Source organism: Siphateles boraxobius, unplaced genomic scaffold (genome assembly GCF_051911475.1).
Source record: "Siphateles boraxobius isolate OS27281-9 unplaced genomic scaffold, OSU_SipBor_1 100, whole genome shotgun sequence".
In the NCBI taxonomy this organism is placed as follows: domain Eukaryota; kingdom Metazoa; phylum Chordata; class Actinopteri; order Cypriniformes; family Leuciscidae; genus Siphateles; species Siphateles boraxobius.
Genome location: NW_027508701.1, coordinates 4946943 through 4971287, shown reverse-complemented (window position 1 = coordinate 4971287; position 24345 = coordinate 4946943). Strand labels below are relative to the sequence as shown.

At 45.1% G+C, this 24345-nt stretch overlaps 2 protein-coding genes across 7 annotated transcripts in view; one reads left to right on the top strand and one right to left on the bottom strand.

Moving 5' to 3' along the window:
* The window catches only part of LOC143747158 (hyccin 2-like), a 42358-nt gene extending 26947 nt beyond the window's left edge, over window positions 1-15411 (top strand). For 2 of the 5 annotated variants that reach the window (XM_077239685.1, XM_077239719.1), the window contains 4 exons: window positions 13-100; window positions 188-344; window positions 7014-7139; window positions 13035-15411. In XM_077239685.1, coding sequence (XP_077095800.1) covers window positions 13-100; window positions 188-344; window positions 7014-7139; window positions 13035-13492 — 829 coding nt within the window. In that variant the 3' untranslated portion in view covers window positions 13493-15411. The remainder of the gene's footprint in view (window positions 1-12; window positions 101-187; window positions 345-7013; window positions 7140-13034) is intronic. The other 3 variants (XM_077239704.1, XM_077239712.1, XM_077239695.1) reach the window with 2 other exon arrangements.
* Window positions 15412-18641: 3230 nt separating this feature from the next.
* LOC143747180 (interferon alpha/beta receptor 1b-like) overlaps window positions 18642-24345 on the bottom strand; it is a 68854-nt gene continuing 63150 nt past the window's right edge. For both annotated transcript variants that reach the window (XM_077239733.1, XM_077239742.1), the window contains exon 7: window positions 18642-19543. In XM_077239733.1, the coding sequence (XP_077095848.1) occupies window positions 19148-19543 (396 nt within the window). In that variant the 3' untranslated portion in view covers window positions 18642-19147. The remainder of the gene's footprint in view (window positions 19544-24345) is intronic.

Genomic DNA, 24345 nt, shown 5'->3' with positions numbered 1-24345 from the left:
TGTGTGTGGCAGATATAACGGGGAGTGGGATGCTGGGAGAGAGGCTCTGGATGATATCCTGTACAGAGCTCAGCTGGAGCTGTATTCTGAGCCTCTGCTGGTATGACTCAAACACACCTGTGTTGTTCCTGTCTGAGGATTATTCTCTCTACTGCGACTGAAGCTCTGTCTGTACTGTGATGTTTAGCTGGGCACTGCCATGAAGAGCTCTCTTCCGGACAGCAAACCAGACGGATCCCAGGGGAAGAAGATCCTGCAGGTGGAGGAGACTCCCACCATCAGCCGAATCTCTCACTGCACCATCACAGCGGCATCCATCCGCAGACTGCGCTGGAAGAGAGAGGGTACACTCACGCTCACACACACACACACACACACACACACACACACACACACACACACACACACACACACACACACACACACACACTCACACACACCACAAACTCCCACCATCAGCCGAATCTCCCACTGCACCATCACAGCGGCATCCATCCGCAGACTGCGCTGGAAGAGAGAGGGTACACTCACACACACACACACACACACACACACACACACACACACACACACACACACACACACACACACACACACACACACACACACACACACACACACACTCCACAAACTCCCACCATCAGCCGAATCTCCTACTGCACCATCACAGCGGCATCCATCCGCAGACTGCGCTGGAAGAGAGAGGGTACACTCACGCTCACACACACACACACACACACACACACACACACACACACACACACACTCCACAAACTCCCACCATCAGCCGAATCTCCCACTGCACCATCACAGCGGCGTCAATCCGCAGACTGTGCTGGAAGAGAGAGGGTACACTCACTCTCACACACACGCCTGACCAGATCTCACAAACTCTAACCCTAACCCAGTATTGCTCATGATTTATGGACAGACACGAGTTGTTAAAGGGATTGTTCACCCAAAAATGAAAATTAGACCATGATTTACTCATTCTAGTCATTTTAGTCTTGCTAGGTGTATACGACATTCTTCTTTCAGACAAATACAATTGAAATTGTTAAAAAATGTCCTGGCTCTTCCAAGCTTTATAATGGCAGTGAATGGATGTATATTTTTTGAAGTCCATAAAGTGCATCCATCCATTGTAAAAGTGCTCCACACGGCAGGGGGTTAATAAAGGCCTTCTGAAGTGAAGCGATGCATTTTTGTAAGAAAATATCCATATTTAAAACTTTATCGACTAAAATAACTAGCTTTCAGCAGATGGCCTACGAAAGTCAACTTACGCCAAAAGAGTAACACTTGACGATGTAGGAGTAGCGTAAGCTTTGACGCCTCTCACGGTTCAAACAAACAGGCCTGGGCAATAAACTCAAGCTCCTCTCATTTTTCTCTTTAAAAATTGTCGTTTTAGACTTCTAATTCATGACTGGTGTTTTGTTTTGCTCTATCCTCTACGCTTCCGTGTTCGTCATTACGTTGTGCGTCAGGTCAAGGGTTAGTCTTCCACCGTAAATCGATCTGTCTGCCGGAAGCTAGTTATTTTAGTCGAAATGTTTTAAATATGGGTATTTTTATTACACGAACGCAACGCTTCACTTCAGAAGGCCTTTATTAACCCCCCAGAGCCATGTGGAGCACTTTTATGATGATAGATGGACTTTTTTGAAAAATATACAGCTGATCACTGCCATTATAATGCTTGGAAGAGCACTATCTGAGAACTATCCCTTTAAGAGCATATCTACTTGATTTACATACACATGTTAAGGGTCATGTAAAGGAAAATCATGACGTTGCAAATAAGGCGATTTCAAATACTGCCATTTAAGGACGGTGAAAACTGAGAAGTCCTATTTTAAACTGGTTAGTTAGATTTGAGGTAATGTTTTTATTGGGGTAATTTTTTGTTGTATAGATATAGTTAAAGATATAGACTTGGCCATTCCAAAACCCTCTGTTTCCTTGTTTGGAATAAAATCCTGTTTGTGGATTTGTATGCTTGTTTAGAAGATGTTAAAATGTCCACTTTGTTATAATGATGCCCTCACATTGGTATTTTGGTATAAAAGAGCACTTAATTGAACAAGAGTTAGGTTAACACTTGCAAAATTAAACTTAGAAAAACTAAAATCTCAAAAAGAAAATAAGAAATGACGTGTGTACCAGGCTAGACTGGTGAATTGTGCATGTCATGGGGATGGCCCACTGTGGTCAGATTGCCAGTGGATTGAAACCTTCTCCATTTGTAGATTATTTTACATGCAGAGGAATGGTAAATGATATAGCTTGGCTTTAAAATGGGCTTTAAATCACATTCCAGACAACAAGCCTCAACAACCTGCCTTCTGAGGGGCTCACGCAGCTCTTTTGATTGTGGCATGATGGACCTATGAACATAAATACATATGACCAAACCAAACCAGATTATTGAGTCTTACATAAGGTGTGTGTCACAAATGAACGTTGAAACATACATCTGTTAGAATCCTATTAAATGATGCCAATGAAACTGCATTGGCCAATGGTGTTTGAGCCTGTTTTTTTATTTATTTTGTGGCACAAATGTCAACTGTAGAAGCGAGACCCTTATCATTGCCTCTGAATCTTCCTCCTTCACGATCTTACCACTTTGCTGTTGTGAGATACCTCAGCAGTGGGTGGCTTACTCTCCCGCAGGAGTGAACGAGACACCGTGCCGCTCTCACAGCGTGACACCTACAGAGAGACTGTAAGCCGCTCCTTCGCCATGTCCCAGTGGAGAGTAATGTAAATACCCTCTTCACATGTGAAATGACCAACAGGCACAAAGTCTTGTCTTCACACAATGTTTCTCAACTCCAGTCCTCAGGACCCAGCTCCCAGAATGTCTATTCAACACACTTAAAATTTTATGAGTTGATTCAGGTGTTTTAATTAGTGGAGACATCTAAAAAACACTGGTAGGTGGGTCCCCACGACTGGAGGATGTTAAAGTTTAACTGGTTCATAATTAACTGGCCATTTACAGTTTGTTTGGCCAAATGAAGTTGGTTAAATCAGTGCTTTCTGAACTTCACTGTGCCCAACACCACAACAACACCTGATCCCTCTTTTCAGAACAGTACCATGGACACTTTATTTCCCCTTTTTGTGTTTTCTTGGTGTTTTTTAAAGTTTATTGTATTACAAAGAAACACTTCTCCAAGGCCTGATGTCACAACCACTGTGCCTGTCTTCACTCACCCTGCCAGAGCATCATAGACATCATTTGCAAGCCTCAACAACTAATAATACATTTTACATGTGTCATGTCTGTTGTGTCAGTCATTTATTTTTTAAGGCCATTGGTTGGTATTAATAACTAATCAATTATGGTTATACTGAAAATTAATTAAAATAAGAAAAAGACTAGATAGTAAAGTCTGTAGACAAACTTTGTTTTGGCTTAAGAAAACTTATTTAGAATGTTTAAAATAGTATAAAAACCTTTTGGTTAAAAGTTTTTACCATCAGTCAGACAGCATAAGTCAGATGGGGCTATAAAAACAGAGAGCATGTTCTTGACATACCTCCACCTGGTTCTCCCACCCAATCTCTTTTCATTTGACGGAAAACCGATCAACTTCACCTGTTCACTATTACTTCCCTTGTAATGGACAATATTTATACTAGCCCTCACCTTACCATCATTGTCTTGTCTTGTCCTGAGTTTGTAAGACCACACTACCTTGTGTCCTCATCTGTGTGTTTCCTGTGATTTATAGAATTCATCCATTTTCCTTCAAGTTACTGTGCACTTTCTCACCTTGGTCATTGCGATTCTGTATTTGTCTACTCTGGTGTTCTATGATAAACATCCTCCATTTTCGACAGAAAGACAAAGTCATTGTGACAGAAGACAAAACCAACACTTCATCATGGAGCTAACACAGTGACTGGGATTGTTTAGTACCATCAAGACCTTGGAGCAAGATCTACTACAAGCTCTACAAACCTCTCCAACCTCACCGGCCAGTGGCACAGAGGGCACCTCTAGTTTTGTCTCAATCAGCCAGCGCTCCTCCACATACTTCCGCCTCACATTCTTCTTCGCTACTTCCTATGGGCATCACTTTTAGGTTTGTTTCTTTGCCAGTGCCTTACTCCAGCTCGACAGAAGTTTGCAAGGGTGTTTTAGTGTTCCATAGCCTTGGAGATAAATGAGAAAAGAAAGCGAAGGTGGCTTTTATTATTTCTTGTCTCTCTTTTTTCTGCCTATTGTCATGGTTTGAATCCCAGGCTAATTCAACTGTCTGGTGTTGATGAAACTGTGGGGTTGGAGAGAGATTTATGCAATATTCATTTCAGAGTTTTGAACCAACTGGTGCGCTGCGGCTGGAAACCATCATCCTCAACTTTTTCCACCTCTCAAGTACCATCAGTTTGTGCGGCTTAGGAGTCCATGCAAGTGGATTCCTTTGCATATTTATGCATCTGAGAGACAACATTGGAGATGGTCATAGCTCCGCCTGTACTGCGACTTGTCCAATCACTTCCTAGTGTAGTGTTCGTTTCATCAGTCATGGTGAGTTCCATTCAACAGTCCTCCTCGGTTTCCTTAACACTCAGAGTGCCAGTGACCATCCCCACTGCCACTATGTCTTTTGTTACAGATGCCCTTGTTGACTTGAGTTGGCAGGGAACTTCATCTACTAGTGCCTCAGCAAGACATTTTGACCCTAGTTCTTTGATCTAAAAACCCCACTGTCCATTAAGTCTTTCATGGGATAGCCCCTGGTTTCTGGACACATCAAGCAGTAAACCACCACCCTTCAATTAGAGAACATACAAAGAGAGAATGGTTTTCTTCATCCTATCAGAGTTTAGTAGTTTTATCATCCTAGGGATACCTTGGTTAATCGCCCATGCTTCCCAGCTTGCATGGAAAACCAGGGAAATCCTGAAGTGGAGTCTTTGCTGTCACCGCTTCAGCCTTTCCTCCTCACCGACTCTAGAACTGTGCCATTCACATCCTTCTGAATGCCAAATTGCCATGTGTACTCCCTTTTGTGACTGGAGCAAAGGGCCATAGAGGAGTATCATAAGGTACATCAGGGGTACATTTGCCCTCCACTTAACTGATGGTCTCAAACTTCTTTGTGGCCAAGAAATTCCGAATGAAAAGACATGACTAACTCTCCATCATTCCAGGGGTTTATGAACAAGGAGTTTCGAGATTATCTCTCTCAATTTGTTATTGTATACATTGATGACATTTACATTTTTCTTCTCTCCTGAAACACTGTAAGCATGTTTGGTCCTTCAGCATCTGCGTGAACACAGGTTGTTCCTCGAGGCCCAAAAGTGCTCATTCCACATCCTTCGGTGCAATTTCTAGGTTATGTTATTAGCCCCAATGGTGTGCAGATGGACACATGAAAAATGGATGTGGACCGTTCCTGGCCTCAGCCCCACACAGTCTAGGAACTGAAGTGGCTTGTAGGGTTTTCCGCCAATCGGTTGAGCCCGTCCTGCCATCTTCCGTCTTTGTCTGCCCCATCCAGTGGATGAGAGAATAGCCAAAGCCAGCCTTCAGGAGCCTATTCCTCTGATTCTGTCAGAGCAAGAGGGTCTGGAAGGGCCCATGTACACATTCAGCGAGCCACATGCTGTCATCAGAGCTAGGGTGATGCCCAGAGGTAATCTCCACTCAACTACTAGCCCGGGCAGAATATCTGGCTCTCAACCCATTACATCTGACTACAGCTCCCATCTAAAAAGTCTACATTTCACTGGGCCCTTTCTCATCAACCCCCAGATTCATCCTGGATTCAATGTCTCACTCTTCAAACCATTACACACACCTCCTTCTTCTTCCACAGAACCAGGTGTTGGTTGTGAACTCCTTCCTCCTTTGCTGATTGATGGAGATCCTGTCTATACTGTCAAGAGCATTCTAGACTTTCAGCACAGAGGAGGTCATCTCAAGTGTCTGTGTGATTGGGAAGAGTATGTACCAGAGGAAAAATGAGTGGTTCAAACGATATCCTGGATCAGCCTTACTTACCACCTACCACGTGGCTTATCCAGAGTGTCCAGCACCGTGTGGAAGAGGCCGGTCACTGTGTTGAGGGTCTTATACCCCTGGAGCAGTCCATGGGGGGTACTGCCATGCATTGCCCTGGTTTCTCCCATCCCAATTCCTTCTCATTTGCCAGAAAACTGATCACCTTCAGCTGTTCACTATTACCTCTCTTGACATGGCCAATATTTTACTCACTCTTACCTTAACAGCATTGTCTTGTCATGAGTTTGTAAGAAATAACTACATTGTGTGGTGCCTCCTATTCTTCTTCAGCAGCGTGTTTCCTGTGATCAAGGGACTGTGTTAGTATTCATCCATTTTCCTGCAAGTTACTGTGATGTTTATCACTTTGATCATTGCTGTTTGTCTGCTCCGGTGTGTGACCGTTCTAGGATATAGTCTCAATAGATAGATAGATAGATAGATAGATTGATAACTTGGAAGTCTGCTAGTGTGTGATCCTCCCAGATTTTCTCTGTAACCATTTACAAAGTGTATGATACCTATTTTTTTTTTAAATCTGTTCAGATTTTAGAAGTCGAGTAGTGTGTTCCAGCCTAAAATCTGATCAGAATATCTGAGCTGAGTTTTGTGGATGTAGCTTAAAAGCTATAGAACGAGTTAGTGACATAAATGTTAGTCTCATATTATTATTATTTTTAACAATAATAATAATAATACATATTTTGTTTAGATACCAGATCAGTATATTGGCTTTCTCAAGCCAACATAAAAAATACAAAAACATTTAATATAAACTTCCATCATCTTTCTAGACTACATGTGAAAAGTCTGAAAAGAACATGTGCCAGTGATTTATTTGTTTCTGTTCTTTTCTGTTTTTGTGTTCTTGTGTGGTTCACAGCACACTGTGGGAAATTGTTGCACTCTGATTATGTTGTTCACCGTGTTCCTGTTGGGCACAGATACTAAGAAGCACATTTCCCCCTGTTCTGTTACATCCCAGATTGTTTTGACTTCTCAAGTGATGCAGAATTCAGCCTCACCATCTACCCCAGCCGACACGCCCCCAGGGATCCTGCCGCCAATCATGAGCCAGGAGGGAGGGGCTCTCTCACAGTCACGCATGAGGGTAGGCAGGGGGTGGAGTCAGATCATAGAGGCGGGCTTTCCCCCTTAGCCTCACCCAATAGACTCCTTTAGGGCACCTCAGCTTTCCTGGAATGTACCTCCCCAAAAAACCTCAGTCATGCCAAGCTCTAGTAGGACAAATGTGAGTGAAGCATCAGGCCGTGGCATGGGGCCGTGAAGGCTGTTATTTATTGACATGTCTCCTGCAAACACTAAGTGCAATTAAAACATTGATTTTAATGTTAGTAAAATTCATTCATATAAATTTTCGAAAAGCTTCTTACAAAAACGGCTTCTATTAACTTGCATCACTGACACTAATTTTCCACAATTTGCTGAAAGTGTATTACAATCATAGCTTCAGATCATCTCATGTACAATCAGTTTCTCAACTTGACATGAAATTGTCTTACATTCATATAGTGTTAATAAATTTAAGTGTTTAATACATTATGTAAGAACCAATTTCATGGATTGATGAGTTTATTTCAGTAGTTGATCAGACATTATTTCTAATTATTTCTCACAATTTGAATTGATATTGATTCAAAGGGTAATGATTAGATTACAAAATGATTCTCAGTGCATCTTGTCCCCCAGTTTTGTTTTTTTCACACACTAGGGTCAGTGTTGCCATGACACCAAAATTCAAATCTCATTTAAACTAGAGAGTGGATAGAGTGATGACAGAGAAGCATCTGAGGTTCTTTCTTGTAAAAAAAAAAAGGAAAGCTAAATTAGACATTTGTTAATGGTGAATGGGATTATTGAAGTTTATTGAAACATGTTCAAATTAAAATAAAAAAAATCCATTTGACAAAGGTATTGACAATATTAGCCTTGATAGTACTTTGTAAAAAAATGCCATTTAAAAATATATATTTCAACTTACTTCCTTGTGTTAGTATTATCTTAATATTAAGTGCAATTAAGTCCAGAACTCTGTGCAATTATAAGTTGATGATTTGAATCAATGTACAGCCCTAGTTTATATCAGTGTCTTAATTTCACTTAGTGTTTTTTAAAGAGACTTTTCAACAATTAAGGCCCAAACAGCCCTTCTTATTATTGTGTTTTGCGTTCAGCTGCATGGACACCCGTTTCATCCCTGAGCTTGTCATTTCATCTTGACCATTCTTACTAAGCATGCTCAATGTGTCTGATTATCTTGTGTCGAATTCTTTAAACTACAATTATCTGACCGAAGGTGCCTATGGTGGACTCTAACCACCTTTTCCTCTGGTGGACTTCACCTAACCAGGGCAAGGGCATCCCGTCCTAGAAGACACTACCACTACACCTCAACACTTCAGAAGAGTGTGTAGATCCTTTAGTGCTTCTCTTCCTGAGCTGTGCATCAAGACACACTCTCACAATACTCTTTGCAGTAATAAGGTTTATTAGCGTTCGGCCATGTTGAACACAGCAGAGTGAATTGACACATTTCTACCTTGATGATCATGCTCAAAAATCAGAAAATTAACACAAGGTTTGCACAAGCTGAACAGTTCCCTTTCAGTTGGTCACGTTCGACACCACATCGGATTTAACCGACTAATAGGAATCTCACTAGATAGGCCAATCTACTTCGAGTGTAACTAAACGACCTAATGAACATGCAATGATTTTCAGCAGCTGCTCTACCTCGCAGTGCGCGTATATAATGAGCAGCATTGCATCTTCAGCTTTTCGCTTCGGAGCCGAGCGTTTCATGTATGCTCTTGCCTGCAAGCAGTGTCTTCTGAATGAGTAATCTCTTCAAAGATAACCTCTCGATTTCATTGGTGTTGGTGTCATGGCATGGCAGCGGGGTCAATTTCCTCTTTTTTATTTTATTATTTGCCTCTCATTGAGCAAAAAAAGGCTGTTCCCACAGCTGGTAACTGTGTAACGCTGTCTGAGAAAGCTAAAAGGCTGTTATCAAAGGTGGTAAAAGCTGCGCCTTCAACAAGAGTGGGTGGCCATTGTCTACAGACTGCAATTCCCTGTCAGTGTTGCGTGCTCTTTTCCCTTGTGTGCTTCAGCAACAAGAGAACAAGAGGCTGTCCCTGTCTCCTCGCGTCTTCATGAAAGTCATGGAGAGTGCCCATGTTCCCATGAGAGAACAGGGCGTTCGCATCCTCCACTATCTCGACGATTGGCTCACACTGGCACACTTTCGAGATCAGCTATGCAAACACAGGGACATGATACTCAGGCACCTCAGCCAGTTTGGTCTTCAGGTCAAATAGGAAAAGAGCAAACTCTACCCCAAGGATCTCTTTTCTCGGTATGGAGTTGGATTCGGTCGCACAGGCAGCACGCCTCACAGTGGAAACGAGCTTGGTCAGTGCTGAACTGCTTGAATACGTTCAAAGGCAGGATGGCGGTCCCCCTGAAATTTTTTCAGTGGCTCCTGGGACATATGGCAGCAGCAGCAGCAGTAGTGGTAACACTGGGGGACAATCACACCGGCGAACCATCAAACCTTTACCCTTTGGTCAGACCCCTTGCTTCTGCGGGCAGGAGTGCCCTTGGAACAGGTGTCCAAACATGTTGTGGTATTCACGGATGCCTCTGCCATCGGCTGGGGTGCCACGTACAATGAGCATGCAGTGTCAGGGGTGTGGACGGGCACATCAACTGCCTCGAGTTACTAGCAGTACGTTTCGCTCTGAGACGCTTAAAGAGTCCGCTACAGGGCAGGGACGTGCTAGTCCGTATGGACAACACTGCGACCGTTGCGTACATCAACCGGCAAGGTGGTCTATGCTCCCATCGCATGTCGCCCACCATCTCCTCCTCTAGAGTCAGAAACATCTGAGGTCGCTTCGGGCCATTCATGTCTCCGGTGTGCTCAACCGTGTGGCCGACGAGCTATCACGAGCTGTGCTTCCGGCAGAATGGCGAATTCAGCTCATCTGGAGAGTGTTCGGGGAGGCTCAGGTAGACTTGTTTGCCTCCTTAGAGACCTCCCACTGCCAGCTGTTTTACTCCCTGACTGAGGGAACACTCGGCGCGGACGCACTGGCACACAGCTGGCACCGGGGCCTTCACAAATATGCGTTTCCCCCAGTGAGCCTACTTGCACAGACCCTGTGCAAAGTCAGGGAGGATGAGGAGCAGATATTGCTAGTTGCTCCCTATTGACACACCCGGACCTGGTTCCCGGAACTAGTGCTCCTCGTGACAGCCCCTCCTTGGCCCATTCCTCTGAGGAAGGACCTTCTTACTCAGAGACGGGGCCACCCTATGGCATCCGCGTCTGGACCTCTGGAAACTCCATGTCTGTTCCCTGGACAGTATGCGGAGGTTCTAAGTGACTTTACCCCAGAGGTACTTAACATCATCACTTGGCCCGAGCACCGTCTACGAGACACGCCTACGTCTTGAAGTGGAACCTGTTCGTCGAGTGGTGTTCCCCTCACCGAGAGGACCCCCGAAGGTGTTCGATAGGGTCCATTTTTTCCTTCCTGCAGCAAGGGTTGTAGCGAGGGCTGTCTCCCTCCACCCTCAAAGTACATGCTGCTGTTTTTTCAGTATATCACAACCTCATAGTTGGCAAATCAGTAGGGAAGCACGACCTGGTCGTCAGGTTCCTTAGGGGGGCGAGACAATTAAATCCTTCTCGACCCCCCTACAATACGCTCTTGGGACCTTGGCCTAGTGCTTGGAGCACTTCAGGATGCTCCCTTTGATTCTCTGCAGACAGCAGACTTAAACTTCTGTTCATGAAGTCTTTGCTGTGGGTTGCACTGGCTTCTATCAAGAGGGTAGGGGACCTGCAGGCATTTTCAGTCGACGAATCGTGCCTAGAGTTCGGGCCGGGTGACAACCATGTGGTACTGAGACCCTGCCCTGGCTATGTGCCCAAGGTTCTTACCACTCCATTCAGGGATCAGATGGTGAACCTGCAAGCACTGCCCATGGAGGAGGCAGACCCAGCCCTGGCTTTTTTCTGTCCCGCTCTCTTACGAAGCACAAGGCGTGCCCTGCCCGCTCAGGTTGCAGGCTGCTCACCTCACTAGAGGCATTGCATCCTCCTGGGCGCTGGCGTGTGTCACCTCTCTAACAGATATTTGTAGAGCTGCGGGCTAGGCGACACCTAACAGGTGTCTAGTCTCACACTAAATGGGTAGAAGCACCGAGAGGCCCCTCTCTGTCAGGTTGCTTCCCATATGTGTATTCCATGGCTGCTCCTAAACAGAAGCCCTTGTCTTTCCCATGGGCTAACCACCAATTATATCATATGTACAACCTTCGGGTTGTAGTCCATATGTATATCTCCACATAACTGCCCAACTGTGCGGCCAGGTCACCTGCTCTGCTCCTAAGTGAAAAACTGAAGATGCAATGCACCTGCTGCTCATTATATACATGCACTGCGAGGCAGAGAACCTGCTGCAAATCGTTGCATGCCAATGATTATTGGCTCGTTTAGTTACACTCTAAGTAAATTGGCCTCTCTAGCGAGATTCCTATTAGTCGGTTCAGTCCGGCGTGGCATCTCTGTTCCCTCCCTCAGGGAACGAGAGTTACCTAACCAAGGCGTTTCTACACTTTGATTGGTTACACTTATCTCATTCAAAAATGACCACCACATCTGTCAACTGTTTAACAGAAACACATTAAGATCACTATGTGGGTCAACTAAAGAAAACATCCATCACAATAACTCTGAAAAACAGCAGTAGGGGGTACTCTAATACATTGCATACTCAATGTGATATTTTTTTGAAAGCTGTGGATTTATAGATATTACTAACTTGGATATAATGATGCAAATGATGCAAGTTTAGCTGTAATTTACAAAAAAAGATTTGTGAAATCTCTGTTTCCTCATTGTGTAATTTAGTAATTGGCAGCCAGTGCTGGGTAGATTACTTAAAAATTGTAGTCAGTTACTGATTTAAGTACTTAATTTTTGGAATTTGATAACATAATCCAGAATACATGTCATCAGAAACTACCCAGCCCCGAGGGTTAGGCAGCGATAGCAGAGTTCATTTTGATTCCTGCTTGCATTAATTTCACTTTGCTGCTGCTCCATACTATAGCTATATACTATAGGATCAGAAAGCTCTCTTTACTGTAACAGCCATATTTCTTTTTGCATCCCACCTGTAGTCAGACTGAGGCTGTGAGACATTAATCTCTTCTGTTATGTTTACTGAGGGAATACAGGGGCTGCAGTCCGGGTATCTTTTCCAGCACATTCATCTCAAACCCACACGGCAAAATCTATCACCTGTGCAGTTCAAATAATGAACACCCAACACACACATCATGTATCTGTGGTTCGAGGGCAGTTTGTTGATCAGGAGATGTTTGCACTCCTGAGAGGGATCAGGGAGCATGTTTGCAAATGTACTGGTCACATGTGCATGTTCCCCGTCCTTCCGAATGCTTGAACAACTCAACAAAGTCTTCATACATATATATATATATATATATATATATATATATATATGTATATGTATGTGAAAGTTCTATGCGTTTATCAATCTGTGTCAGTTTAATAGCGAACCCTAAAGTGCACAATATCGAACATATATGTGCTTTCTACTCCTGGCTCCTTGTTCAAAACTATTAATACACAGCCAATGAAATCACACAATCTCACAGATCTGATCGTATATTTAAGCGCATCATAGTTTGCTTGTATTCTGATTGTCAGATTATTCACCATGCAGAACAGATCTGACAACTACCATAGTTATGTAGTGAATCTTGCTCTTCTGTTACTTCCTTTGCAACAGCGTTTACTCCCTGTCTGTGGTGCTGAATGGAGTGGAATAGTGTTTATGACACATTTTGAAGGAGACTGATCAAAAATAAATTTGATCTCTTGTGAGTGTGATTTGAGATTTCATCTTCATCCTTTTGTCTGCATCATTTCTGTCTGTCTGTCTGTCAGATCCAGACCAGCCCAGCAGAGAGGAAGAGTCCTTCGTCCTGAACGATCCCGATGAGGGCTTCTCGTCCGGAGCGTCCAATAGCAGCCAGCCAAGTGGTTTCCGTGGGAACGCAGTGCCAGGTGTGTCCGGCCGAGGGAGCAGCTGTAAGAAGAGCCGCATGTCCACAGAGAAACACTGGGACGCTCGTAGGAGAGCCCATCCGTGTCCAGCTCCGGTGAGCAGCAGCACTTCCTGCACGGCTCTCGACCGCAGGCCTGATGTGGGCTCGATGGCTCTCGACCGCAGGCCAGCCGCACCTGATGTGGGCTCCACCGCAGAACGGAGCTCAACTGGTGCTGAAGCGCGCAGATACTCCAAGCTCAGCCTGCAGGAGCAACATCTGCCCGAGACAGAGCTGCTCTCACCCAAACACTCCCGGTCGCCTAGCTTCAACATGCAGATCATCTCACAGGTGTAGAACTGGATCCTCCACCACATGTTTGAACACTTTGTTTGACTGTCAATTCTCAAAAGAGTAATTTACCCTAAAAATGGGAATCTTCATTATTTACTCAGCCTCACGATATTCCATACCTGTACTGTTTTCCTTTTTTCCATGAAACTTAAAAGTGGTCCAAACTAGGAATGTGGCTGGGAACAGCTCTACATGATTCATGAAAACATGACCTTGGAAAAGGGTAGAGTTATGTATCAGAAATGGCTTTCTCACACAAAGCTGCAAAACATATAGAATACTTCCATGGTGCTTTTTGGAAGGGGAAGAAAGTCGTATAGGATTGGAATGACTCAAGAGTAAATTATATGTTTTGTTGTTGGCTGAACTAATTGTGCGTTCCATTTGTCCTTGGAAGTGGGAAAATCCTTGTTCTCTGTAGGAACTTTTAACTGGAACACCGAGTTGGGAAACGGGGGAAGCACAATCCTGATTCATTCCCAGCTACGACATGCTTCTTCAGAGGTAAATGGAACGCAGCTTAACCCCTTAATCCCCAAGCAGCGACCAGACAGAAAGAGTGTTCCTCAGTGCCAGACCGACGTGAAGGGTGAATTCTGAGATGACAATCAGCAATAAATTATCCATAGTCATCTGAAAGATTTGAATGTGTTGGTGTAGCCTGCAATGCCTTTCTCTTATTTGGATCATATTTTTCATTAGTTGTTTTTATGTCAGTATTTTGAAATACTTGTTTGTTGTATAATGTTTGTTTATGATACAGACCTGTTGCTTGTACTATTGCTTGCTAGCTTGATTCATTTACAATTAGTTTATGCCATTCAGAACGACCTATAGATATACAATATGGCTTATACAGATGTTGACCAAAATCAGAGAATGTTTCCTTGTAGAGACTAGCGGGTTTCAGCAGTAATGAGTCAATGAACTTCAACATATAAATTATGATATTTCTTGCTTAACTGTGTGTGAATAATGTAAAATACTGATCATTCAGTCCAAAGGCAACATAATGTATATGTGGGCGGTCGGTGTTGTATTTTGAAGACACTTTATCCAGAGCCATTCCTGAAAGGTTTCAGTGCTGTTCATAAACTTGAGGTCCATGGATCTGCTGTCAGCATCACATCTGTCTCCTCAGAGATGGTCTGCAGGCCAGGCTGTTCTGGGGAATGTGTGATTAGACATGACATTTGTTTCTATAGATGGCCACACTGTCCAGCCGGTATCTAAGGCTTACGTACGGATAGAGATATAGAACCTCTTGAGAAACACAGCAGAAGATGTCCTGTGCTGCTGTTGTGTGTTGGAATGTGCATTATATGTGCTGTAGTTACTCTCTCTGGTCATAAGGTCACATTACTGTGTGTGTGTGTGTGTGAGAGAGAGAGAGAGAGAGTGTAAGGTCTGTCAATGTGTTGAGTGTTTTAGCATAAATGTGGATCTGTTTGATGTATTCATCTGATAGTTTCAGGCTAAGGTCCATGATGTTGTGTCTCTGTTTTTGTTACCATTCACATGCACACAGCTGTAATGTGTGTGTGTGTGTTACCTTTCACATGCACACAGCTGTAATGTGTGTGTTACCTTTCACATGCACACAGCTGTAATGTGTGTGTTACCTTTCACATGCACACAGCTGTAATGTGTGTGTTACCTTTCACATGCACACAGCTGTAATGTGTTTGTTACCTTTCACATGCACACAGCTGTAATGTGTGTGTTACCTTTCACATGCACACAGCTGTAATGTGTGTGTTAATGTCAGCATGACATCAATCTCATATCTCGTTTCAATATGTCTCCGGTGTGTGTAATGTTTGTTGTAATCAAAGCTCCCAACACTGAGGTCCACTTCACATACCAACGCTGGAAAACAACATGTGAGATTATACTGTGAATAAAACTAGTGTCAGCATTAACTGTGATGAGTGTAATTGTGTTTAAATTATCTTCAAATCCAGTGCCTTGAAAAAATACTCAATACCTGGACTTGTTTTTTGACAGTATAGCACACATGTGCACTATAATCTTCAGAGCCTCTTCATGATTTTGGCTCTGGGCTGACTGACTGGTGTGTGTGTGTGTGTGTGCGGACGCCCTCGACCAGCAGCAACTGGAGTGTGTGTGTGTGTGTGTGTGTGTGTGTGCGGACGGCCTCAACCAGCAGCAACTGGAGTGTGTGTGTGTGTGTGTGTGTGTGTGTGTGTGCGGACACCCTCTACCAGCAGCAACTGGAGTGTGTGTGTGTGTGTGTGTGTGTGTGTGCGGACACCCTCGAACAGCAGCAGATGGAGTGTGTGTGTGTTTGTGAGTGTGTGTGTGTGCCGACGCCCTCGACCAGCAGCAGATGGAGTGTGTGTGTGTGTGTGTGTGCGGACGGACGCCCTCAACCAGCAGCAGATGGAGTGTGTGTGTGTGTGTGTGTGTGCGGACGCCCTCAACCAGCAGCAGATGGAGTGTGTGTGTGTGCGGACGCCCTCGACCAGCAGCAGACGGAGTGTGTGTGTGTGTGTGTATGCGGACGCCCTCAACCAGCAGCAGATGGAGTGTGTGTGTGTGTGTGTGTGTGTGTGTGTGTGTGTGCCGACGCCCTCGACCAGCAGCAGATGGAGTGTGTGTGTGTGCGGACGCCCTCGACCAGCAGCAGACGGAGTGTGTGTGTGTGCGGACGCCCTCGACCAGCAGCAGACGGAGTGTGTGTGTGTGTGTTTGTGTGTGTGTGCGGACGCCCTCGACCAGCAGCAGACGGAGTGTGTGTGTGTGTGTGTGTGTGTGTGTGTATGTGCGGACGCCCTCAATCAGCAGCAACTGGAGTGTGTGTGTGTGTGTGTGTGCGGACAACCTCAACCAGCAGCAGATGGAGTTTGTGTGTGTGTGTGTGTGTGTGTGTGTGTGCGGACGCCCTCAACCAGCAGCAACTGGAGTGTGTGTGTCGGTGTGTGTGTCGGTGTGTGTGTCGGTGTGTGTGGGTAGGTTTGTGGGTCGGTGTGTGGGTCTGTGAGTGTGTCAGTGTGTGTGTCGTTGTGTGGGTCGGTGTGTTTGTCGGTGTGTGTGTCATGTCGTGTGGAGCAAAGTACATCAGGATTTAAGTTTTTTGACAACTTTTCATCTGTACAGAGGTGGCCTTCAAGGGGAGAGACTAGTGACACTTCAGGACTGTGTTGTCGTCGTGTCCAGGCGCAGGTCCTTCCTCAAATCCGGATACGGCCTGGATCCGGCGGACTGCGGTAAACCTCGGGATAGACAGAGTGACTAATATTAGTGTAGACGCCATCCTTCTTATGATGTACAAAGTACATCAGGATTTATGGGAAGTGTTCCCGGTTCCGGATGACCTAATCTATGCAGCCTAACATTGAATTATAGAAGTCTATAATGTGTTATGTGTATGCTAAGCCAAAGAGATGTGTTTTTAGTCTAGATTTGAACTAACAGACTGTGTCTGCTTCCCGGACAATGTTAGGAAGACTGTTCCAAAGTTTTGGTGCTAAATAGGAAAAGGATCTATTAAAAACACAAAGGACTGTGTTTGGACCTCTTGCCTGTTTGCTCACCTCTGCCTTTTGGATTACCCTTGTGTATGTCACCAGATTGGCTTGCTATTGTGGTTCTGACCTATTGCCTGGCTTAACATTCCTGTCTCTAAAACCTGCTGCTAATAAACCATCCGCAAATGGATTCTAACGTCAATTACATCCAGTCTCTTCCACCGGCCACGCCGAAGACAGTAAGCTTTGTGTTACCAGCTAAATCAGCTAAATTTGATGAATGTGCAGAGCAGTGTAGAGGCTTTATTAGTCAAGTAAGGATTTACTTTAATAACCAAGAAGACAAGTTTGTGTCAGATGGAAAGAAATGCGCTTTCATGATGACGTTATTATCTGGCAGAGCTCTAGACTGGGCTGCGGCAGTTTGGGAAACGAATATATGATTTAGAGCCTCTTTTGATTATTTCCTCCAACAACTGCACAAAGTGTTTGAATATCCCGCCGGGGGCAAGGATATATCAGCACAAATTCTTCAAATGTCACAGGGTAACCGTACTGCTGCTGATTACACCATCATGTTCAGAACACTCACTGCTCAAAGTGGATGGAATGATATTTCAATGAAAGCTGAGTTTCAACGGAGCCTCAACCCTGATCTGCAGACAGCTGGCTTTGACTCCCCAAAACATGGAGTGATCCTCAGATTTCCATGGCTATCCATTCATGACCCCATTATTTCCTGGTATCATGGTGAGCTGACCAATTGGTCGAATTTCTGTGAAAACCATTGTTTTTCCCAAGTCCCCCACCTATGTTTCACAACTAGCATCGAAAACCCAGAGACTAACAAGACTGATAATATTCCCAATTATTATAAGGATCTGGCAGAAGTTTTTAGTGTAATCAAAGCCATGCAATTACCACCTCATCACCCTTGGGAGTGTGCAATTGATTTACTCCCCAATGCCATGTCCCCTAAAAGTAAAATCTACCCCCTGTCCAGGAAGGAAACCCAAGCCATGGAAGAATATAACGAAGCAGCACTAAGCTCAGGGTTCATCCAACCATCCACATCTCCAGCTGCAGCAGGGTTGAAAAAAAAGATGGAGGGTTAAGGCCTTGTGTCGATTATAGGGGACTGAACATCACAGTGAAATTCTGCAACCCCTGCCATTGGTTCCCTCCGCCCTGGAACAGCTTTGGGAGGCAACCATCTATACTAAACTTGACCTACAGAATGCCTATAACTTAATCAGAATTTTTAATAGCATTTGGAATAAAAGACCTCTTAAACACAATTAATTCGCTAGAGGGATTCTGTAGCGCTGAACTAAATTCAAGGGCTCAAACTGACTAAAGAGAGGGTGAGAACTCTGCAAGAATAATCCTCAACACCGCCTTTGCCATTTCAGCATAAAAAGGTCTGAGGTCTGCCGACACAATTTTGCTTGCCATTGACACAATTCTGGTGAGTTTGTTCTTAGATCTGCAGTTTAAGTGATCAGAGACCCAAATAACCTTGCTTTTTATGCCACTGGCCTAATGATTGAGTATTTCCATAGTTTTGCGGTGTACATGTGTCCAGAAGAAACTGGAACAGCCTTTAAAAACTCCTTTTAATGGAGGAGTCTTGAAGAAGACGGGCTTTAAACCATCAGGTCTTGTTTAACCTCAGATTACTAAGGCTTGCGATAACCTCAGCTTTATTAATAACTATTGTTGTGACGTTCTCCACTTAAGCTGTTATTATAATTACAAACACATGCAATAAGAGTAAAAATAGACAAACAGTTGAATGAATAAATCCTTCCTGGAGCAAATATGCATTTAAACAACAGGAACAGGGTTTTAACAAACACTTCCTAGTGACAGAATCTGAAGAACAAAGAAACGGCACATGATAGAGTCTATTTTAATCTGACATTGGGTGGAGATGAGTGTGAAGGTAACGAATAGATTAATAAAGATTCTATAAGAATCAAAAGAATCTGCATGCTTAAATACAGAAATGAAAATATGGCTGAAATGACAAACACACAGAGGTTTTGCATTTACACAGTGCTGCTGTTACAACATGTACAATGAGAAAAACAAGTCTAACTAAGTCGTGTCTGTTTGACTGTCATGTGTTTGTGGTGTTAAGCGCAGATCTCCAGCGTCCCATCATTCAACTCTTCCCTGTACTGCATGTCTGTCTTGCACCTGTGGTCAGTGTGTGTGTCAGTGTGTGTGTCAGTGTGTGTATCGGTGAGTGTGTCAGTGTGTGTGTCAGTGTGTGTGTCAGTGTGTGTGTGTCGGTGAGTGTGTCAGTGTGTGTGTCGTTGTGTGTGTCGTGTCGTGTGGAGCAAAGCTGCCGGACACTGGAGTCCTCCTCTGTTGAGTTGAAGCCAGAGTCTCCGCTGCCGTGCCGGCTGGGATCGCTGGTGTCCTGATCCTCAGGGATGGAGATCTGCACGTCTGGGACTGAGTCGGTCTCAGCGCTGATCATGTCCAGATGATCCCACACAGAGCTGGAGCATCGAGGAGGCAGAAGATGCGGCGTCTCCGCGTCCGACAACCAAAGCTGGAGACACACAGAGAGAACATGTTTTATTCCAGAGCAAGAATAATACTCTCTCATTAGATCAGGGGTGTCAAACTCAGTTCCTGGAGGGCCACAGTCCTGCAGAGTTTAGCTTCAACTCTAATTAAACACACTTGATCCAGCTAATCAAGTCCTTCAGGCTTATTTAAAAACTACAGGTATGTGTGTTGGAGCTGGTAGGAACTAAACTCTGCAGGGCTGTGGCCCTCCAGGAATTGAGTTTGACACCCCTGCATTAGATGGTCTAACAGTCCTTCATTAGTTGGTCTAACAGTCCTTCATTAGATGGTCTAACGGTCCTTCATTAGATGGTCTAATAGTCCTTCATTAGATGGTCTAATAGTCCTTCATTAGATGGTCTAACAGTCCTTCATTAGATGGTGTAATAGTCCTTCATTAGATGGTTTAATAGTCCTTCATTAGATGGTCTAATAGTCCTTCATTAGATGGTCTAACAGTCCTTCATTAGATGGTCTAATAGTCCTTCATTAGATGGTTTAATAGTCCTTCATTAGATGGTCTAACAGTCCTTCATTAGATGGTTTAATAGTCCTTCATTAGATGGTCTAATAGTCCTTCATTAGATGGTCTAATAGTCCTTCATTAGATGGTCTAATAGTCCTTCATTAGATGGTTTAATAGTCCTTCATTAGATGGTCTAATAGTCCTTCATTAGATGGTCTAACAGTCCTTCATTAGATGGTCTAATAGTCCTTCATTAGATGGTTTAATAGTCCTTCATTAGATGGTCTAACAGTCCTTCATTAGATGGTTTAATAGTCCTTCATTAGATGGTCTAATAGTCCTTCATTAGATGGTCTAATAGTCCTTCATTAGATGGTCTAATAGTCCTTCATTAGATGGTCTAATAGTCCTTCATTAGATGGTTTAATAGTCCTTCATTAGATGGTTTAATAGTCCTTCATTAGATGGTCTAATAGTCCTTCATTAGATGGTTTAATAGTCCTTCATTAGATGGTCTAGTAGTCCTTCATTAGATGGTCTAATAGTCCTTCATTAGATGGTTTAATAGTCCTTCATTAGATGGTTTAATAGCCCTTCATTAGATTGTCTAACAGTCCTTCATTAGATGGTCTAATAGTCCTTCATTAGATGGTGTAATAGTCCTTCATTGGATGGTTTAATAGTCCTTCATTAGATGGTCTAATAGTCCTTCACTAGATGGTCTAATAGTGTCACGGTTTTTGAATCGGCTCTCTCACGCTGATGTGTCTGCGTGAGTGTATTGTGTGGGTGTGGTTACTCATTGTGCTGATTAAGTGTCACCAGCTGTCTTCCATTCCAGTTCCCTTTATATACCCAGCATATTCTCTCCCTTGTTGTCAGATCGTTGTGGTTGTTCCCCGGTGTGTTTCCTGTGCTCGTGCCTCGTCTGCTGTTCCTCGCCTGCTGTTCCTCGTCTGCTGTTCCCCGTCTGGAGTTTCGTTCGTCGTGTCGTCTGGATGTTCGTCTGTTCGTCGTGTCATCTGGATGTTCACTTTCCCTGGGATTCACTCGAGCACGTCATCACCTGTTTTCCACCGGATCGCCATCTCGTCCCTGCTTCACTGTCCATCTGAGTGTTGTCCCCGACTTGTGCCTGCTTCATTGTTTCCGTCCGTATAATCCATTAAACTGAGTTTTACTTGCATATTGCATCCTGCTGTTTATTCCCTCACAGAACGATCTGACCAACCATGGATGCAGCAAGTTCATCACAGCTCAACGATTTCATCGCTCACAGTATCTCACGTATGGACCAACAAGCAGAGAATATCTCGGGCACAGGTCGTGCGGTGCAAGCACTCGTGAAGCAGGTGTCCGAGCTCACCCAACAGGTACAACTTTTACAGACTCCCACTGCGCCCCCCACACCGTCCGTTCCCCCCCCACCGATGCCTGCAGCAGTTGAGAGACCAGAGCCACGCCTACCCACACCAGAGGGATATTCCGGTGAACCGGAGTATTGCAGAGCATTCCTCACAAGATGTTCTATGCATTTTGCCTTACAGCCACGCACTTTCCAGAGCGAACAGACCAAAGTAGCCTTCGTGCTAACCCTGCTGTCAGGGAGAGCAGCACTTTGGGGAACGGCGGTGTGGGAGAACGGAGACGACTGCTGCACCTCGTTCCAGGCACTCTCCGAGGAGATGAAGAGGGTTTTCGACCGTGCAGTGGCGGGTAAGGAGGCGGCCAGATTACTCACCGAACTGCGACAGGGAGAAGGCTCGGTGGCGGACTACTCTATTCGGTTCCGCACCCTGGCCGCAGAGTGCCGTTGGAATGAGGCGGCGCAGTGGGATATGTTCCTGCATGGGTTGGCTGACCGCGTTCAGAGGGAGATATACGCGATGGACTTACCCGAGACACTGAACGGACTGGTGGAACTTGCGCTGAGAGTGGACTCGCGCCTGAATCGTGTGACCAGACTGACGCGCCCCAGCCGTTTCCAGTCCAGCCCGGAAGACCACCAGCCCGGTGGCGCGAGCGCGGTCAGCCCCGCATTCGACCACGAACCCATGCAGGTGGGGAGAGCTCGGCTTTCCCGGGAGGAGAGGGAGAGGCGGAGATCCCAGGGACTCTGTCTCTACTGTGGCCGGGCAGGTCACTTCATCCACTCCTGCCCGGTAAAAGAGCAAGCCCGGTAGTAAGTATGAGGCTACTATCGGGTGGGATCTCCGCCGAGAAGACCTCATCACCATCATCAACCCTCCTCCCGGTAAGACTGAGATGGCGACAGTCGACGCACTGCACCAACGCACTACTGGATTCGGGAGCGGAGGGTAATTTCATGGACTTCAAACTTGCACTTAAGCTTCAGATTCCCATCACTCCTCTTTCGCACCGGATTACAGTCAACGCACTCAATGGTCAAGAACTTCCTCTTATTACACATGCTACTGAAGACATTACCCTAATCACTTCTGGAAATCACACAGAACTCATTTCATTTTTTCTCATGGACTCACCACTTGCACCAGTGGTTTTGGGACACCCGTGGCTTTCCAGGCACAACCCCCGGATCGATTGGTGCACTAACACTGTTTCCACATGGAGTAACCACTGTCATGAGTCTTGTTTAGTGTCTGCCTGTCCTTCTGTGTCTGGTTCTATGTTTCAGAGTGAGGCAGCGGATTTGTCTAACGTGCCCGCGGAGTACCAAGACCTGAAGGAGGTGTTCAGTAAGTCTCGCGCTGCTTCTCTTCCTCCGCATCGTTCCTATGACTGTGCGATAGATCTACTGCCAGGTAAATCTCCGCCTAAGGGCAAACTTTACTCTCTTTCTGTTCCCGAGAGGGAGGCCATGGAGAAATATATTTCTGATTCTCTGGCCTCTGGGTTCATCCAACCTTCCTCTTCTCCTGCGGGGGCGGGGTTCTTTTTCGTTGGGAAGAAGGATGGTTCTCTGCGACCTTGCATTGATTACCGAGAGCTGAATAACATCACGGTAAAGAACTCTTACCCTTTGCCGTTGATGTCTTCAGCTTTCGAGAGGTTGCAGGGAGCATCCATTTTCACGAAACTGGACTTACGTAATGCATATCATTTGGTTCGCATCAGGAAGGGGGATGAATGGAAAACCGCTTTTAATACCCCTAGGGGGCACTTTGAATATTTGGTTATGCCGTTCAGGCTTTCCAACTCCCCAGCGGTTTTTCAAGCACTCGTGAATGACGTGTTGAGAGACATGGTAGATCAGTTCATATATGTTTACCTGGATGACATATTGATTTTTTCTTCGTCTCTCCAGGAACACGTTCAACACGTCAGGCGAGTGCTCCAGAGGTTGTTAGAGAATGGGCTTTTTGTCAAGGCGGAGAAATGCTCGTTTCATGCTCGTTTCATGCACAGTCTGTTCCCTTCTTAGGGTACATCATCTCTTCTGAGGGAGTGCGCATGGATCCTGACAAGGTTAAGGCTGTGGTAGATTGGCCAAGTCCAGATTCCCGTAAGGCCCTACAGCGGTTTCTGGGATTCGCCAATTTTTACCGACGTTTCATTCGTAATTTCAGCCAACTAGTCGCACCTCTGACTGCCTTGACCTCCCCCCGAACGACGTTCAGGTGGTCAAACACTACCGAGGCAGTGTTCAACAACCTCAAGAGTCGCTTCGTTTCGGCTCCCATTCTTGTCACCCCTGATCCCACACGTCAGTTCGTGGTGGAGGTCGACGCGTCAGAGGTGGGAGTAGGAGCAGTGCTTTCACAACGCGCTTCCTCAGACGACAAGATGCATCCCTGCGCGTTTCTTTCTCATCGACTATCGTCTGCCGAACGTAATTATGACATTGGTAATAGAGAGTTGTTGGCAGTCAAACTAGCGTTGGAGGAGTGGCGTCATTGGTTAGAGGGTTCAGGGGTTCCCTTTATTGTTTGGACCGACCATAAGAATCTTGAATATATCAGATCTGCTAAAAGACTCAACTCCAGGCAGGCTCGGTGGGCTCTTTTTTTCGGTCGTTTTGATTTTGTTCTCTCGTACCGCCCCGGGTCCAAGAACATCAAACCCGACTCTTTATCTCGTATTTTTGATCCATCCGAACGCCCGGTGACTCCCGAGTGTATTTTACCTGAGAAAGTTGTCATCTCCACTCTGGTATGGGAGGTCGAGTCGAAGGTCAAGACAGCCTTAGAAGGGGTAACGCCTCCGCCTGGTTGTCCACCGAGCCGATTATTTGTTCCGGAGGGGTTATGGTCCGACGTTATTAGATGGGGTCATTGCTCCAACGTGGCTTGTCATCCAGGAGTGACTCGCACCAGATTTCTAGTTAAACAACGATT